The 19,835-nt window shown below is 44.2% G+C and overlaps 2 protein-coding genes across 2 annotated transcripts in view; both read left to right on the forward strand.

Annotated features, from left to right (window-relative positions):
• The window catches only part of adamts17 (ADAM metallopeptidase with thrombospondin type 1 motif, 17), a 98,558-nt gene extending 80,145 nt beyond the window's left edge, over window positions 1–18,413 (forward strand). Inside the window, exons 18-23 of the mRNA XM_085409678.1 lie at window positions 6,026–6,185; window positions 8,146–8,281; window positions 10,597–10,801; window positions 11,200–11,352; window positions 13,994–14,171; window positions 17,059–18,413. Of these exons, the coding sequence (XP_085265804.1) occupies window positions 6,026–6,185; window positions 8,146–8,281; window positions 10,597–10,801; window positions 11,200–11,352; window positions 13,994–14,171; window positions 17,059–17,210 (984 nt within the window). The 3' untranslated portion in view covers window positions 17,211–18,413. The remainder of the gene's footprint in view (window positions 1–6,025; window positions 6,186–8,145; window positions 8,282–10,596; window positions 10,802–11,199; window positions 11,353–13,993; window positions 14,172–17,058) is intronic.
• LOC146679240 (uncharacterized) lies at window positions 1,294–5,236 on the forward strand. Its single transcript, XM_085412324.1, has 3 exons — window positions 1,294–1,731; window positions 1,821–2,242; window positions 5,083–5,236. The coding sequence occupies exons 1-3, from the start codon at window positions 1,294–1,296 to the stop codon at window positions 5,234–5,236; spliced, it is 1,014 nt and encodes a 337-aa protein (XP_085268450.1).
• Window positions 18,414–19,835: the final 1,422 nt, after the last annotated feature.

Below are 19,835 nucleotides of genomic sequence, written 5' to 3' on the forward strand. Positions count from 1 at the left end.
GTCCATCTCATTCCAAAACATCTTGAACGGGTTTAGCTTAGGTGACTGTGGAGGCCGGGCCATCTGGTGCAACACTTCACATCACTCTTCTTCTTGGTCAAATAGCCCTTCAACAGCCTGGAGGTGTGTTTGGGGTGATTGTCCACAGCGAAAAATAAATGATGGTCCAATTAAAAGCAAACCGGAACCAATGATGGCATGTTGCTGCAGGATACTGTGGTAGCCATGCTGGTTCAGTGTACCTTCAGTTTTGAATAAATCCCCAACCAGCAAAGCACCCCCGCACCATCACACCTCCTCCTCCGCTCTTCACGGTGGGAACCATGCATGTAGAGAGACCATCCTCACCTCAGACCAAAGCATAGATTTCCACTGGTCTAATGTCCATTCCTTGTGTTTCTTGGCCCAAAGAAATTTCTTCTGCTTGTTGCTTTTCCTTAGTCGACATTTCTTAAAGGCCTGATTCACACAGGATCCTCTGAACAGTTGATGTAGAGATGTGTCTGCTACTGTGTGGCATTTATCTGGGCTCTAATCTGAGGTGCTGTTGTAATTTCTGAGGCTGGTAATTCAAATGAATTTATCCTCAGGAGCAGAGGGGACTCGTGGTCTTCATTTCCTGGGGCGGCGCTCATGTGAACCAGTTTTAGTGTAGGGCTTGATAGTTTTTGCAACTGCACTTGGGGACACAAAAAACCTCTAAGTTTTACCAATTTTCTGGACTAACTGACCTTTAATTCTTAAAGTAATGATGGACTGTCGTTTCTCTTTACTTCGCTGATTGGTTCTTGCCATAATATGAATTCTAACAGTTATCAAATAGGGCTGTCAGCTGTGTACCGACCTGACTTCTGTTCCCAACTGCATTAGGAAGGCAAGAACTTCCACAAATGAACCCTGACAGGCTCACCTGTGAAGGGAAAACCAATTCAGGTGACTACATCATGACGCTTACTGAGAGAAGGCCAAGGGTTTGCAGCACTGTCAACAAAGCAAAGGGTGGCTACTTTCAGGAATATTCAGAGTTATTTATTCATTTATTCTTTGCTTCATAATTTCATATATCTTGAATTCACATATTTTACTTATATTGTGGTGGACCACTAGAGGGCTCCACTCACACCCAGTGTAGAGGAAGTGTGTTCCTGTGTTTTGTGGCGCGATATGCGCAGTTGATGTTGGAGACGAATAAAGAAGGAGTGAGAACTGAGAGCTGTGTCGTTGATGCTTACCTCCACATTGGTGACCCCTGACTCGAGCATGCAACGGGCCGTAGATAACGCACACTCCGCTATGGATGCATCAGCGGCCGCCGGACCTCCGCCTCCTGTTGCAGCTACGTTCGCTGTGGCGCTGAAACTGCCGGACTTTTGGCTCCATGACCCCCCGTCATGGTTCGTACACGTGGAGGCTCAGTTCGCCCTTCGCGGCATCTCGGCTGACGACACGAAGTATCACCATGTGGTGGCCTCGCTCGACCCGCTGGCCACCCGTCGCGCGATGGCGCTCCTCCGGGACCCACCCGCCCAAGGGAAATACGCCGCCCTCAAAGAGCTGCTTCTTCGGCGCTATGCCCTCTCCGACGCCGAACGAGCCGAAAAGCTCCTCAACCTGTCAGGCTTGGGTGGCGGTACCGCGCTCGAGCTCATGGAGAACATGCTATCGTTGCTCGGGCCGGATGACGGTGGTTTCCTCTTCGTGCACCTCTTCCTTCGCCAACTACCGGCCGCCGTGAGAGCTGTCCTCGCGAACTCTCCGCTTCTGCCTGCGAAGGATTATCGCTCCCTGGCTGAAGAAGCGGATCGCATTCTCCTGGCTAGCCGCACTTTCGACGTTCACGCCCTGGCTACGGACACGCCGGCGGCACCTTCCACGCCTCCACCTGCCTCCCCCGGAGCATCCGCCCCCTTGCTGACGGCAGGGATTGCTACACGCCGGCACCGCGGAAAGAGCATCTGTTTCTACCATCAGCGTTTTGGCGACAGAGCGCGTCGCTGCCTGCCGCCTTGCGCTTTCACGGCCCAGGGAAACGGACCCGCCAGCGCGCCGTAGCAGCCGCGACCGCTGGCAATACAGAAAGGCTGCTCTTCATAGAGGACTCGCGCTCCGGGAGACGTTTTCTCGTGGACTCCGGCTCCCAGAAGAGCCTCCTTCCCCCTACCGCTGCCGACGGACTAGCAGCGAACTGTGGGCCGCAGCTCATTGCAGCTAACGGCTCTCCCATCAAAACGTTTGGGGAAAGGTTGGTGACTGTTTGTTTTCATGGCCGGGATTTCCAGTGGAACTTTGTTGTTGCTGCTAGCTCTGTACCTATTTTGGGTGCTGATTTCCTGTGTGCTCATGGACTACTTGTCGATGTCGCTAACAGACGTTTAATCAATGCTCTCTCGTTTTCTTCGCTACCCTGTTTTACTCGGGCCGCCGAGCCCCTGATTCGGGCTAATGTAGTGACCTCCGGGGATGCTTTTCAGCGTTTGCTTTTAGAGTTTCCATCGCTGTCTGTCCCTAATTTCTCTAGCACGGTAACGAAGCATGGGGTTGAGCATTATATTCCCACGGTCGGGCCCCCGGTGTTCGCGCGCGCGTGCCGCCTCGACCCCGCGAAACTGTCCGTTGCTCGGGAAGAGTTTGCAGCCATGGAGCGCCTTGGCATTGTACAGCGTTCGAACAGTGCATGGGCCTCTCCGCTTCACATGGTGCCCAAATCGGACGGTCGGTGGCGGCCATGCGGAGATTTCCGCCGTTTAAATAATGCCACGGAGAATGACCGTTACCCCATCCCCCACATTCAGGATTTTTCTGCCAATCTCGCCGGAACGTCGATTTTTTCTAAAATTGACTTGGTGCGGGGGTATCACCAGGTTCCCGTGCGCCCCGAAGACGTTCCTAAAACCGCTGTCATTACCCCCTCGGCTTGTTCGAGTTTTTGCGCATGCCGTTTGGCCTGAAAGGTGCCGCCCAGACCTTTCAGCGGCTGATGGACTCCGTTTTGCGTGGGCTGCCGTTCGTTTTTGTTTATCTGGACGATATATTGGTGGCCAGCTGCTCAGCGAGCCAGCACGAGTCCCATCTGCGCCAGGTTTTCCAGCGTTTGGAAGCGCACGGCCTGATCATCAACCCTTCCAAGTGCCAGTTTGGGTTGCCTGTTCTGGATTTCCTCGGGCACCGCATTTCCGCTGAAGGTGTGGTTCCGTTGCCCGACAGAGTCCAGGCCGTTTCGGCTTTCCCGCGTCCCACGTCGGTTAAAGCGTTGCAGGAGTTCTTGGGGATGATAAATTTTTACAACCGCTTTCTCCCCAGAGCTGCCCACCTGCTACAGCCACTCTATGCTGCCTTAAAAGGTAAAACAGCCAAAGATCCGGTTGACTGGCTGCCTGAACGCGTCCGTGCGTTTTCAGCAGCCAAGTCTGCGCTGGCTGACGCCGCCCTGCTGGCCCACCCGCTTCCGTCGGCGGAGATCGCGTTGACCACCGACGCCTCGGACGTGGCAGTGGGCGGAGTGTTGGAACAGCGGGTTTCAGGTCTCTGGCAACCGCTCGCCTTTTTCAGTCGTACGCTCCGGGATGCTGAACGCAAGTACAGTGTTTTTGACAGGGAGTTGCTGGCCCTGCACCTCGCAACACGGCATTTTCGTTTTTTCCTCGAGGGTCGCAACTTTACTGCGTACGTTGACCACAAACCTTTGACGTTTGCGATGTCCAAGGTCTCTGACCCATGGAGCGCACGCCAGCAGCGCCAGTTGGCGGCCATTTCTGAGTTTACCACAGACATTCAGCATGTGGCTGGTAAGTCCAATCACGTCGCTGACTGTCTCTCGCGTGTGTTGGTTTCTCCGGTGTATGTCGGCATCGACTACGCTGCCATGGCCGCCGAGCAACGTGCTGACCCGGACGTCCTTGCCCTTCAGTCAACAAAAACGGGCCTCGTGCTGGAGGACACCCCGGTGTGGGACGGCGGTCCGCGCCTTCTTTGCGACGTTTCCACCGGCCGCCCCCGCCCGGTGGTTCCCCTTTCGTGGCGTCGTCGTGTTTTTGACTCGGTGCATGCCCTCTCTCATCCCGGCGTCCGGGCCTCGGTCAAGCTGGTCAGCGCCAGGTTTGTTTGGCCGGGCCTTCGCAAGACGGTGAAAGAATGGGCGGCGGTTTGTATACCATGCCAACGCTCGAAAATCCACCGGCACACACAGGCACCCCTCGAGCCTTTCCGTGTCCCGGGTAGGCGTTTCGATCACGTTCATGTGGACCTGGTTGGTCCCTTGCCGCAGTCACAGGGTTTCACGCACCTTTTGACTGTGGTGGACCGCACAACCAGGTGGCCGGAGGTGGTACCCCTGGCGTCCACGACAGCGGCGACGGTGGCCAGGGCATTTTTGTCAACGTGGGTTTCACGTTTCGGCCCCCCTGCTGACATTACCTCGGACAGGGGCCCCCAGTTTGTTTCCGAGCTTTGGTCTGCTATGGCTGACGGCCTGGGAGTCAAGGTCCACCGCACCACAGCATACCACCCGCAAGCTAATGGGATGTGCGAACGGTTTCACCGGTCACTTAAGGCCGCGCTCCGTGCTTCCTTGACAAGTGGCGACTGGGTCGAACGTCTTCCGTGGGTTTTGCTGGGTTTGCGTAGCGCGGTTAAAGAAGACCTCGGGGTTTCCCCGGCTGAACTGGTCCTCGGCCAGCCTCTCCGGGTCCCCGGGGAATTCTTACCTGAGAGCCCTCCCCCATGTTTCGATACCTCTTTGTTGCCTTTTCGCCCCCCAAGAAACTCATTTCCTGTTCCTGGTCCTGTGCACCACTGCCTGCCTGACACCTTTGTTCCGAGTTCATTGGACTCTGCTCGTTTCGTTTTCGTCAGGCACGATGCCCATAGGACTCCGCTGCGTCCACCATATGACGGGCCATACAGGGTTCTTAAACCAGGCAACAAACATTTCGTTTTGGACTTTGGCGGTCGGCAGGAAGTTGTCTCTGTTGACAGACTTAAGCCTGCACATGTTATGCAAGAGGATCAGGTGGTCCCGGCCCAGGCCCCTCGCCGCGGCCGCCCACCTGCCACCGGGCTGATGGATTCTGTTTTTTCCCCCAGGAGCGACCCGAAATCAACGGAGTCCGAGTCGTCTTCAGCTTTTTCTGACCGCCAGTGCCAGCCTCGCTCCCGGGCTGGGTTGCCCTCTGTCAGTTCCCCATCCCCCCAGTTCAGCCGCTCCGGCCGTTTGCTTAAGCCCCGGGTCCTGGACTAGTTCTGCTGGGTGTTCGGGGGGGGGCATGTGTGGTGGACCAATAGAGGGCTCCACTCACACCCAGTGTAGAGGAAGTGTGTTCCTGTGTTTTGTGGCGCGATATGCGCAGTTGATGTTGGAGACGAATAAAGAAGGAGTGAGAACTGAGAGCTGTGTCGTTGATGCTTACCTCCACAATATATGTATATATATATATATATATATTTCAGTGTATCTACCACTGAATCAGAGGACTTTTTTTTTTATTAAGCCACTTAATGCTCACCTGTGATTCATTCAAGCATTAAAAAGGCACCCAACTCCAGGGTTGGACCAGTTTTATAACCCTAACAGACAACTTGGCAAATAAACAATTATAAATACCATTTTAGCCACTTTATAGAAGGGCAGCTACCCAGAACACAGCCATGTTGTTACTGTATTTAAACAATTCAAACGGAAACAGCAGTCTTCTTTTGACTATGGTGGTCCTATCTCAGTCCATCAGCCGGTCAATCTGCATCCCTCAGATTTTGTCAGTCTTTTTAAAGATATAAGTTATGTCTCTATTGAAATGGATTAGAGTTTTACCTTTTTAAATAGCCACCTTCCTTCTGGTGCAGCTATAAATCTCTGACGCGCTTTATTATTAAAGTTTAAAGAACAGAAAAGAAACGTTTAAAGAACAGCTATACACTTGACTGGGTTTATCAACAATATTTTACAGCTAGAAAAGCAAATGTAGAGAAATTTGGTAAGCTATAGGTACAACTTCCCTTGTCTTTCAACCCTTCTATGTCATATTAACAGGTACTGCTGTTTCATGACCAGAGCTATGGGATCCACTATGAGTACACAGTGTCTTTAAACACAGCTCAGAACAGGAGCAGTGAGGAACAAAGGGAACCAGAGTATCTCTACATCTGGACACATAGCAGCTGGCAAGACTGTAATGTCCATTGTGGAGGAGGTAAGCTCTCTGCTTTATTTGGTTTGCTTTGTGGAAACAAACAAAAATGAAGTAATACAGGGGAACTGACACAAAAGGATGAAGCTAAACTCCAAAGTACCAGGAACTGGGAATATAACTAATCAGGAAAATGCTCAAAGAACTATATAAACAAAACTATAACCAGGAACTAAGGAAAACAAAAACACGATTCAATTAACAAATACATTTCCAAATTAATTCAAAATAAAACAAAACCAGACAGTGCGTAAACCTTCACAACCATGACAACATATGTGTGTACTGTAGACTTGATAGACCCAAATTAGGCAGGACACATTGGAAGGATAAAAAACTGGCTCGAGTTTTGTCAACGGGGATGCAGACAAAAATAACCAGAGGGATGAATCCAAAAAGGCAGGTCATTAATTAGAAGCAGGCCAGAAGAGAAATAAGTGGAACTTGTAGCCAATGTTAGAAATGTTGTGAGATGAATTTGGAAATAGGAAACAGATGAGCAGGTAGGGATGGAAATTGATAAGAATTTAGCAATAACGATTCAATTATTGAAATCACCTCTCGATTTGATTCCTTTGATTCTCATTTGGTTCTTACTGGCTTATTTGGTTTGTGCATGTTGGAGGTATTTCCCCATGTTGTTGTGATCTGTGTTAGGGTCACTGCTCAAAAATTTACGTAGTACAGATATTACACTTTCCTTAAAAGCAATGCAATATGTTACTTAATTACTCTAAAGAGAAGGTCATTTTACCATAAATGGCCTCCTTGACTCCGCCCTCAAACCAGCGTTCCTCCCTGTCCAGGATGTTACATCCTCATCATTGAAAGAGTGTCCACTGGCCTGTAGGTGTAAATAGACTGCAGAGTCCTGGCCTGACGAGGTAGCTCTTCTGTGTTGTGCTATTCGCTTCGCCAGAGGTTGTTTGGTTTCCCCGATGTTTAAATCCTGGCAATCCTCCTGCACTTAACAGCGTACACTATGTTACTCTGTTTGTGTCGGGGGACCCGATCCTTGTGGTGGACCAATTTTTGGCGCAGCATGTTTAGGGGTTTGAAAGCCACAGAGACCCGGTGTTTAGACAAAATGAACTCAACTGTTCCCATACTCCTGACACATACGGGATCACTAAGGGTTTTCACTGTGATGGCAGTTGTCTTTCTTCTCTCCTGCATTGAAACCTGCAGTTAGCTGACACTGAAGAAGTCACTTGGATGAGTGACGTTTCTCTTAGACCAGGGGTAGGCAACCTTTCTGTTGATGAGTGCATCTAAAATTTCCTCAGACATGCTATATTGGCTCAGTTTATTTTTCTTATCATTGTTGTGAGGAGACCATAAACAGCATTTGCATTTTCTGTTGTACAGTTCATTTGCTGTTATGGATAAAAAGTCTTTTTTTGTTTCAAAATAGCTGATAACTATTCGCTGACAGCTGCCAACATCTGCCAACAAATATAATTCTATAAAGTGGTTCTATATAGTGTGTAACTGTTAATATAGAGCGTTATTAAATTTATTGCTAATGCAGTCATATGGCACACTGACCTCTGAGGAAATGTTAGATGGCACTCGCCATCAGAAAGGTTGCCGACCCTGCTGTAGAGTAAAATTCTAGTATCACTGTAGGTGAATGGGGGAATGTGGCATCTTGCATAAAGCACTATGAGTGCTCCAATAGACTAGAAAAGCAGTAAGCACTAAGTCCAACTAGTTAAAACTCAGACACTACTTTATAATATAAAGTAGTTAATATGGTGTTATTAAAAAGGTGTTGCATTTTCCCCCTTAAGTCCCTCACTCAATTCTCTCAGCCACGCTGATTTTTATGGGTACCTCAGCAGAAATGGGATAAAGAAATTCTTGTTCCCTGCTCTTTTCTGGTATTTTATAACGGGTGGGATAAGGTATAGCACTTACACATATGTGTGTTTGTATGTGTGTCTGTGTGTGTTTTGTACAGGAGAGAGGAGGACAGTGGTTTCATGTATGAGGATAGTCAACAAAACTATGGAGGTTGTCAACAATAGTTACTGTCAACCTGAAAACCGACCGCAACCGCAAGTACGTCTCTGCAACACTCACCCCTGCCAGTACCGGTGAGACACACACACACACACACACACACACACACACACACACACGCACGCACGCACGCACGCACGCACGCACGCACACACACACACACACACACACACACACACACACACACAAACAAATAGCCATTGGAATAGATACAGTATGACATAATACATATACATTATTTAGCCCATTTTTAGAAATTCTTTTGCTACAGCAGTGATGATGTAGTTGTAATAATAACATAACAGAAGATACAAATAACAAAATACGTATACTTCCCTACAAAACTCAGTACACACACGAAATCTCGGGTCATACTTCATTTTCTCAATCATTTTTAGGCCATATTCAGACTGTAGTTCGTTCAGTCAATCAAACAATTTATTTATAAGCAGATTTAAAAACCAACACAGGATGACCAAAGTGCTATACAGAGTTTGTTATCAATAGGTCAATGTTTTGGGGGTTTTAGGAGCATTCATTGCACTATGAAGCACAATAAGATGAAGTAATTTCTTTTTGTGTCCTGTTTGTTTTCAAAGATGACAAAGAGACTTCACAGCGATCACCATGGTGATTCAACTTTAGATGGATGGCTCACTTTATCACAGTAGTGGGCAGGGCTCAGCATTTACTCAGTTTTAACATCACTCTGGGTTCTTGGCTAGGTTAGCATTAGCATGCTGTCTGTGCAGGTGCCCACGAAGAGCCGAAATTTTGTTAACAGTATAATGCAGTTGTTTCTGTCCTGAAGCAGTCTCCACTTTACCACTTTGTTTTTTTGTTTGTTATTTGTGCAATAAAAAAAAGTAATGTCCATATCCATGCTGGAAACCGCGCAGTTATTGTACTCCTCCGACACGCGAACTGAAATCAGCTTATCGTAGCGAGAGTGCACGAACCGATAAGCAGGATAGATATAGGCTGGCAAGTCGGTTCTCGATTCCATCACCATCACTAACCGTTATAGCTCTATAGAGCTTGGGGACAGAGCTCTGACAGTGCAGGTATGGATCATGGTCCACTCAGACTCAATGGCCCCAGTCTCCCAACTTGCATGCTGTTGAAGCTTTGCTAGAAGTGGGAATTCTCACAGACCAGGGTCTCTTCCAGACTTTCACGGTGTGCCCTCACTAACCATGGGGCTATTTCCCACATTCGCATGGAAATCCCACAGTAGGAAAGTGACCCAACTGGGGACAATGGAGTCCCTACCCTGAGTCTGACCCTTATTCACGGTGGGGCCCAATAGCCCCAATCCTGGTGAGATAACACAATCTACTTTTTTTCTCCACCGAGGTGTCATTGTAATTGCATTTTCAGAGCACTAGATGCTGCTGGTAGTTTTGTAATTTAGGAAAATAACTTCACCCGAGTGATGACAGAAATGATCAGTTCAAGGTTTCACAATGGATATTCTATAACCCAGTATTAGAGCCCGTAGGTGTGCCGTGAAACATGATCAGGTGTGCCATGGAAGATCATCTGGTTCCACCTGATTACTACTGTAAGCAATCAGCGTGATGGGCAAAACACTTACATTCTCTTCCACTAGAGGGCAGTACAACTACCTGTTCTAATTAAATGAGTCACGCCGTAAGACGACGCAGTAGATAGATAAATAGCAATAGATAAATACAGCGGAACCCCGGCTTACGAAGACCCCATTTAACGAAAAATTCAAGTTACGAAGGCACTGAACGGCAATATGCCCGCGTAATGAAATAGATAAAATAGAAAATAAAAAAATAAATAAATTAAATTCAATAATGTTATGTACATGTACACGTACGTATGTATGCATGTATACGTATGCTTTCTTCAACCTCTGCCACCTCCTCCTCCACCAAGAACTTCGTCTTCAGCCAGCATCGCCTCACTCAAAAGGCGACGGAAAAAGGTGCTTCGACTTACGAAAATTGTGACTTACGAAAGACCCTCTGGAACAAATTCATTTCGTAAGTTGGGGTTCCACTGTATTTGAAAAGAAAAAGTGTTCAGTCTGACCTGAGTCCTGGAGAAAACTGACTCAGATGAAGACCCTAGTATGAGCAGTGGTCAGAAGAAAGCAAAAAAGGTATACTGGGGACAAACCGAACCAAATCCGCTACGCCTGGTGCACAGGGAAAAATGATCAATATGCTTTCTGTGACATCTTTGTTTGATGCTGTGCCCTGTGACTTTTATAATGTGAAATATGTGCTGTGGCTCCAAAAGGTTGGGAAACACTGCTCTAACCAGTGGATAACATCACAGAAGTTACATCCTTGTTTGTTCTACCATTCATTGGTATGATTGAACTCAAAATGTAAACAACTGATATTTTTCACAGGTGGATGACAGGTGAGTGGGGGCCTTGCTCTGTCACTTGCGGTAAAGGTCATCAGCAGAGGGAGGTGTTGTGTCTTTACCACCTACAGAATGGTTCAGTCATCCACACCAGGGACCTGTACTGCCAAGGAGGAAAACCTCCTGTTTTACAGGGCTGCAAGGGCCGCCTTTGCCTCACAGCGTGGGAGGCTTCAGAATGGTCCAAGGTATGGCACATGCACACTTTCTGTACTTTAATTTTAAGAAAACATGAAACTGTAAGAAGAGCCCTTAAGAGTATACCGGATGTATTTAATCTGTAAGATTAAGGGCATCCTGTAAGAGGTGTACTGATTTGAAAACTGAATCAAATTCCTCACCCAGAATATTTGGAAGTCACGTCATTTGGTGTATGATGCGCCCTTTTTCTGTAAGCATCTGCCAGATTCCTTCAGATGTAATTTTGCTGCAGTGTCAAGAATGCAAATGTTCATGTCAGCTCCTTTAAGTAGCGTAGGATCAAAAAACCCTTGGATTTTAATCTAACAGAATCAACTTTTGGAGATTTACTTACCTGGATGATTGAGACTGCATCAAGACATTTCTTTCTTATTCTTTTCTCCAGTGTTCATCAAATTGTGGTCAAGGTGTCCGCAGACGTACAGTGTTGTGTACAAACCCTCAGGGTCTGTGTGATCCATTATCCCAGCCAACTCAAGAAGAATATTGTGAGGACTTCTCCAAATGTTACGAATGGAAAACCGGAGACTGGTCCAAGGTATGACAAAAGCAAATTCATATATATATATATATATATATATATATATATTAGGGGTGCAACGATATTCGTATCGATATTGAACCGTTCGATACAGTGCTTTCGGTTCGGTACGCATATGTATCGAACAATACAACATTTGTAATTTATTTTATCAACTTTCCTTCTGACGATGCTGTCTGTGTTGAGCGCTCAGTGAATCTGCGTTCGACTACTCCGCCTAGGGTCGACAGTGCAGCCTAGGCGGAGTAGTCGAACGCAGATTCACTGAGCGCTCAACACAGACAGCATCGTCAGAAGGAAGAGCACAGGGCAAGCTAGCGAGACAGAAGTTAAGCTCCCCTTACAACATGGACCTCCCCCACCCTCATTCAGATCTGGCGTTTGGAACTATTTTGGTTTTCATGTGACGTATGACCCTGAAGGTAAGCGAGTCATGGACTAAAGTAAAACAGTATGTTGGATGTGCCACGCAATGCTCAATTACATGGGTGGGAACTAGTGTGTTAGCGCAGTTAGCTCGTTAACGTGTTGGCCGTCTAGCCCCATGCACGGAGCGATCGGCGGTAGCTCGTTAACGGAGATTTGCCGTGTAGTGGCGTTAAGGTCATTTCAACGAGATTAACCTGAAAGCACTAGTGGGAACACAACGAATATGACTGCACATTTACGCCGACATCATCCTAGTGCAAAGACAAAAACAACAAGCATGCTACTAACTTTAGCCGAGTCATTTAGACAGCTGTTAGCACATGATTCTCCTTATGCTGCTGAGAATATAGCCCAGAAGAAGCGGATAGTATAGCTTTTATTTTGGAAAGAGCCATTTCTCTGTAATAAACTCTCTTTTCCAAAGATGAGTGATTCCTCAATCAGATACAGGGCTCGCAATATCGCTAGCCCAATGTCCCGGGGCTAGCGATTTTTTTCAGTCGGGCTACCAAAATCTATCTCTGCCCTGCCCGTCGGGCTATTGTAGGAAAAATATATGTCAATGCTTTTGCATTCTTTCGGAAATGTAGCTGGGTAATTATGTCATTGGCATCGGTGAGCCACTGTCAATATGTGACATATTGAAGTCGCGTTTGAATTTGCGCTTGTTTTTTTGCTTTCACTTTGCAATCGTGCGAACTGTGTATAGAGAGCGACAGCACTGATCTGTGAGTGATGATAATTTGTGCACCAATTCCTCTGACATCGTCTTATTAATCGTTAGCTTACTATGCAAACATGACAAGTGAAATCTCCCGCAGCTTAAACATGTGAGAGGTTGATCGCGCAGAGAATCGCTGAGCTTATGTGAGTCCGTGTGTAAAAGCAGCAGGATTTATATTTGACTACGATGACCTGGATGACTGAGAACCTTCACAGACAGATGTATATTTTAGTTCTGCTGAGCCAAATAAGACAGGTCAGGGTGAAGAAGTGACAGCCAAAGAAAAGCTTACCACAAAACGGAGAAGTTATGACAAATCAGACTATAAGGCAAAAAGAAAGTGCAGCTTTATGGTTTCATGGACAAAATAATTTCTGTGGCTGCAATATGACGAGCTAAATAACCAGGGCTACACATAAGTGGTCCGCAGGTGCGCATTCGCTGTCAAAATAAAAAACACGCACAAGGGTTAGGGTTAAATTAAAAAACTGTACTTTTGAGTTAAAATATATATTTATAATTTTAATAAATGACAAATTAAAAAGGCATGAACATTTTTTTGTATCGAAAAAATATCGAACCGTGACACCAAAGTATCGAACCGAACTGAACCGTGAATTTTGTGTATCGTTGCACCCCTAATATATATATATTATATATATATATATATATATATATATATATATATATATATATATATATATATATATATATATATATATATATATGTCCAGATGAACAGAATCAACTTTTGGAGTAAAGAGCTAAAGTTATAGCAGTATAATGTGGTTGTTTCTGTTCTGGGGACAGTTTGCAATTTACCATTGTACTCTCATCCTTTTGTAAAGTGATGTCTATATCCACGCTGTAGACTGCACCACTAGTTTTCACTTCTGGCTCACAAACTGAAATCAGCTGATTTTAGCACAAGTGGAACCTATAAGTAGGATCCATAGGCAAGCAGACTTACAACTGCTGTGAACCGGTTCTTAATCTTAATATTCTTATTATTGTATAACGTTGAAGTTGGCTAAATCTTGATTCTTGACTCTATCCTGATTTTCATTTATAATTTTAATGCACTTTACATTTTTAATCAGAATCAGAATACTTTATTAATCCCTAAGGAAATTATTCCTCATTCCTCGTCATCATGCTCAAGGTTAATATGTGTATATATGAAAATGACAACAACAGATATACTTCTGCAGTGAAGTACATAAATCATTGCCAAATGAATCTCTCCCATGGTAGAATGTGTGTAGACTATTCACCCTGTGTTATAGCTTTGGGAATAAGTGTTTGAAATAATCTACCTCTGTTTAAAACAATGCTGTTAAAAGATGAATAAATTAATTCCTACTGTAGTATTTCCTTGCTCTTAAGAGTTCTCACCTGTAAAATGATAATTTTACTGTTCCATTTAAAAATCAACCAAGTTTAGTAAAACCTCTGCAAACTGGCACTTTTCATTTGCTGTTTCAGTGCTCATCATCCTGTGGAAAGGGACTGCAGTCACGGGTGGTTCAGTGTATGCACAAGGTGACCGGTCGACATGGTAACAACTGCTCTGTGATGCTGAGACCACCAACATATCGATCCTGTCACAGTGGGAACTGTGATGAGAAAATTAATGCGAATACCATCACCTCCCCTAGGCTAGGTGAGACACTGATCGCAATTGCAGTTTGCATTTTTAAAGGATAAAGAAATCTTGCACACAGTACAGATTCACCTATACCTACTGAACAGCTAAAGCTTCCTCAAGTTGTAGAACACTAAGAAAACAGCTGCTTTGTAATTTAAAGAACTGGAACACTTTCTCCGAGGCACAAGCTCAATTTACAAATGATTAAGGTCTGTTGAGTAATTTGCTTGATTAATAAATATACAGAAAAGTCAGAATTAAACTTGCATGTAAATGTGTTTCATAGATTAATTATGATAGCTTTTGGAAAAATAAACAGAAATTTGTGTTTGTGTTCACTGCAACATTTATTTATTTATAATAACTGGTTATAATACCATCCTTGCCTTCAGGCAACTGATGTTGTGATTTGGTGCTGTTTAAATAAAATTGATTTGAACAAAACATCAGTTATTGTAGAGATGCTAAAAATGCAAGATGCAAAAAGAACTTTATGACTGGCTCTCACCAGGTTTTACTCATGTATGACGATTAAAGCCTGGTGTTAAGATAACATTTAGAATGAGATTTATGCTAGGGTTGTTTATGTTAGAGTATTTGTTTGTTCTTAGTGAAACCTAGGGGTAAGAGGAATCTCAGTGAAGGTCCTCACAAAAAAAACCAAAATATATTCCAGTGTGTGTATTCATTCTCCCACCATGACAGCCCCATTCTACCCACCCCCTGTGTGGTTCAGTTCAATTCATTCATACAGCACTAAATCACAACAACCTCAGGGCACTAAGGTAGACCGTACAATAATACACACAGAGAAAAACCCAACAATCATATGACCCCCTATGAGCAAGCACTTTGGCGACAGTGGGAAGGAAAAACTCCCTTTTAACAGGAAGAAACCTCCGGCAGAACCAGGCTCAGGGAGGGGCGGGGCTATCTGCCATGACTGGTTGAGGTGAGAGAAGGAAGACAGGACAAAAGTAATGCTGTGGAAGAGAGACAGAGATTAATAATAAGTACGATTCAATGCAGAGGTTCCCAAAGTGTGGGGCCCGCAGAGCCATTGCAGGGGGGGCGCGGTATGAAAAGAAAAAAAAATGAGGACACTGTCACCATAATTGACAGGTTTTTTGACGGGGCTCCCACACAAAAGCAAAGCAGGAGATGAAGCATCGCCAAATATGTTCCCAGGTGGTGGGGGGCGCGAACATTTTTCTTGTAAAACAAAGGGGGGCCTAGCAAAAAAGGTTTGGGAACCACTGTATTAACGCATTTTGAGTGAGAAAGGTGACTGACGAAGAAATACTCATGGGAATCCCCCCGCAGCCTACACCTGTTGCAGCATAACTAAGGGAGGATTCAGAGTTACCTGATCCAGCCCTAATTATTTGCTTTAGCAAAAAGGAAAGTTCTAAGCATAAAGAGTCTGCTCTTTTATTTGTGTTACCTGGTGAAGTTCAGCGTCTGGCTGTTGGGCTAGTGTCAGCAAACACTCGGCTCTAGCGTCACTCTGGGTTCTTGGCTAGCTAAGCGTTAGCATGCTAGCTGGCTAACTTAGCATTAGCATGCTGCCTGTCCAGATGCTTGCAACGAGCCAAATGTGTGTTTGCAGCATAATGGAGTTGTTTCTGTCCTGGATGCAATTTCCACCTACCATGCTCTTATCCATTTGTGCAATAAAAATGAAAGTTACGTCCCCATCCATACTGTAGCCTGAGCCAGTGAGAATTGAAATCAGCTGATTGTAGTGCATATGCAAATTGAACCGGTAAATAAGATTGATAGCAGTTCCAAGGAGTTGGACGACTGGGAACCGGTTCTCAATTCCATCTCTACATGCATATGTACTTGAGTGACAGTCCATTCTTTATTTGACACGATGTTGACCCACCCTATGCAGCTATAATAGCTTCAACTCCTCTGTGAAGGCTTTCCACAAGGTATAGGAGTATGCTTATGGGAATTTTTAAACTATTCTTTCAGAAGCTCATTTTTCAGATCAAACAGAAGGCATGGCTCTCAGTATATGCTCTAGTTCCTAAAAGTGTTCTGTCTGGTTGATGTCAGGACTCAGTTAAGTTCTTCCACACCAAACTGGCTCTGCGAATGTTTCTATAGACCTTGCTTTTTGCACTGGTGCACAGTCATGTTGGAGCAGGACGGAGGCATTCCCAAACTGTTCCAACAAAGCTGGTAACCTGAAATGGAGAAGCGTGATTCAACACTCCAGAGAACACGCCTCTACTGCTCTACACTTGGTGGTGTAAGGCTCGACCATAGAAACCCAAACTGTTATTGAGCTAATCTGAAGACCCCATGAAGTTTAGGGGTCTGTAGCAACTTTGCAGAAAATTGGCTACCCCTGCACATTATGTGCCTCAGTATCCACTGACCTTGGATGCTGGCCTACCGCTTCATGGCTGAGTTGCTATCATTCACAGTCACTTCTGCTTTGCCACTAACTGTGGAATATTTAGTAGCATGGTGCTGTGATGGGATGCCACCTGCGATGGGATGCACAGGTGACATCGCATCACAGCACCATGCTGGAATTCAATGAACTCCTGTTTGTAGAAGCATTTTACATGCCTAGCTGCTTAACTTTACACGCTTGTGGTTATGTGGAAGTGATTAGAACATCAATTATTTAGGTGGGTTAACATTTTTGGCAATATAATTTAATTACAAGAAAAAGTAGTATAATGGGGAATTAAAAGAAATGCTTAGGAGGACATTGTTAGAACAAAAATGGAATGATCCCACTCAATTTGTCACACTGGTAAAAAGATACGATTGATTGCTGGGAAGGCATTGCTAATGAAGTACACTTTTATTAACATTTAACAAGACTCTCACATCTGCTAAATATACTGAATTGCTGCTTTCTTCTCTTCCACCCCAACAGCTGCTCTGACCTACAAGTGCTTGGGGGACAGGTGGACAGTGTACTGTCATGTGATCCGGGATAAAGACCTTTGTCAGGACATGAGGTGGTACCAACGATGCTGTGAAACCTGTCGGGTCTTTTATGCTAACAAAATACTGCACAAGCGCTAATAACCAAAAGCACATACTCCCTTTTAAATGTTATATAATACTGATAAATAATCTACAGAAATTCTTTGGGGTTTTTTTTTATTTAAAACAAAAAAGGTAAGTATACATAAATGTATACTGGAAACAAGAATATTTAGCTTGTAATTTTAATGCACATTAGAAAATATCTGATATTTTACTTGCTGTAGACAAAAACAAAGAACAAACTTTATTGTACACAGCAACTGACAAATGTGTGTTATATAATAACCTGGCAGGTCCACTAAATAACATGTGATTCAGAGTAAGCATGAACTTTCCCCTCTCCTTCTTTTGTATTGTTTCTGTTATATAGCAAATTTCAAATCATTGGTCACTTTTTTAATGTTTAAGTAACATTATGTAAGTATTAATAAATTACTGTAATATGTGCCTATGATCAGGAGCCATTGTAAAATACTGTAGAACTCTACTGAATCACTCCAGCTTATAATAGAAGACACACTGATCTTACTCGGGTGTGGAAAGCTCATGTAGCAGATAACGATGAAAACAAATTCTGGGGCTCTGGTAGTGTTTGGTTTGCACTCAGTCATTCTCCACCACCCTAAGGGGGGTATTCCATTTTGACCTTGGGACTTTAGGCTATATTTGGCACAGATATCCCTGTATACTATGCCAGCCATGCCCTGTCTGCTAGCATCTTGGGACCTCTTTGCACAGCCTGCACCTGAGGTCTTGCCTGGTGTGGTAGATCCCAGCCTCTATCAATCTTGCTTGTTCCTGTGCAAACATGATTAGTGCCTCTGTGCCTTCCAAAATGGTTCCTCTACTTGCTCTTCTTCTTTCTCAAGTTACTGCCGCCTGAGATATTCAGAGCTGGTTGGTTTCGGTGATGGTCACACCTTGGGAGCGTACTTCACGTATTCTTGGTAATCGACCAAAAGGGTCCAGTTTTCCAGCTGCCATACTGAACACCTTGAACGCATCAGTTTTTTGGGGGGGGCTTGGTATCCATCTCAGAGGGTGGGGATCACAATATCTCGTCCTGACCTAAAGTCCTGGCTTCCCCTTGCCGTAGCGTTCATGTACCTCATTGATCTCTAGTTGTGATAGCAGTTGCTGTCAATTTTGATCCTGGTAGTTTTTGTTTTTATAAAGTTGTGCAAAGGAATTAGGTCAGCTAATCTTTTTTAGTTTGATAGTAAGATTTTACAGTTCAATCATTTAAACTGCCTGTAGTGATCAGGAGCAAGAATATAACTATTTCGCTAGCAGTATCTGATTAGATGCACCAAGACCTGAAGCTAGTTAACCTGTATAGTTGCATATACAGCTAAACACAAGTCAGAACCAGTATTTGTTGTAGACACAGCTGACAATTCTGTTCAGCCTGTTCAAACCTCACTGGTGCTGCTTCTTCCTCTTTTAAAACTGCCAATCAAAAGTTATAAGCACTTATTTTCCTCAGTATGAGGTGCTCAAAAGAACATCAGTTACTAGTGTGATTACTATCCAGATAAAATAGCCAGATATAATATTTTTTCTCAAATGGCCAAAAAATGTAATACTTGATGAATTTTATGGGGTCTTTAATGCTTTTAGCTGTAAGACTAGAAGGTGCTGTATGAATGCCAGTTCATTTCCCTTATACAGTCAGGGAGAACACATGCGTGTTGGTGTGTATATCATCATATGATAAACGTGTTTTACAGTTGGTTGAATGGTGCTATCTTATAACTTGTTTCACATTTGTGGAATTCAGATTATGTCCGTGTATGATCCTTACAATTAATGGCTGTCTGCTTTTATTTGTTGGTGGATTGATACCATTGTTTTGACAATACTTTTTTTCTTATGGTATAAATATTCTTTATTATTCTTGTACTGTTCTTTGTTAGTTGCACATACACCATGTTTGATTAATAAAATTTCAATAGTAAGTGTTTTTCACCGTGCTGATTGAGAGCTGGGTATTTGTGTATGCATGCATTTGTTTGTATATTCATGCATAAAGACGTGTCATAGATGGTTAATTTAATAAAATGAAAATTATACTTTCTATGAAGAATACTGTATGTAAGTATTAAAAATATTTTATGCTGTGATTTAAGTATCTCTTATATTTATGAACATTTTTGCCTGAAACTTGATTAAAAGGTTGTGACGTGCAGCTGAAAATTCTGGAAAAGCCTAGAAAGTGGTCTTTTTTTAAGACTGAATGTAAATCTTGAAATTTGACATTTTTTCATATTTTAGAATTCGCCACGTAAATTTAGAATTCACTTATAAACAGTGAGATATGCTGGTGGTAGAAACTGCATTTTGTGTTGACTTGTGTCTAACAATTACATTTTTTGCTGATCATCAATTTATGTGTGATAAACATATAAAAAATAGGAAATCAGGAAAGGTTCAAACACTTCTTGACACCGCTGTCGGTCAACACAATGAGTATATAGGGAGAAATGTTTAAGATACAGGTACACCATCACGTGTACACGATTTGAGAGCAGAAAAGAGAAACAACCATCCTGCATCCTGACATCACTCTGAGCAGCTGTGTGATTTTTATGTTAACAGTGTCCCAGATTTGTGACCCACTTGGTGACAGAAAAGTGCCAGGCTGTTTTTAAGTCTTGTTTA

This window comes from Rhamphochromis longiceps, linkage group LG1 (assembly GCF_057381845.1).
Source record: "Rhamphochromis longiceps isolate RC_006_pf linkage group LG1, R_longiceps_female_GT1.1, whole genome shotgun sequence".
Lineage (NCBI taxonomy): Eukaryota > Metazoa > Chordata > Actinopteri > Cichliformes > Cichlidae > Rhamphochromis > Rhamphochromis longiceps.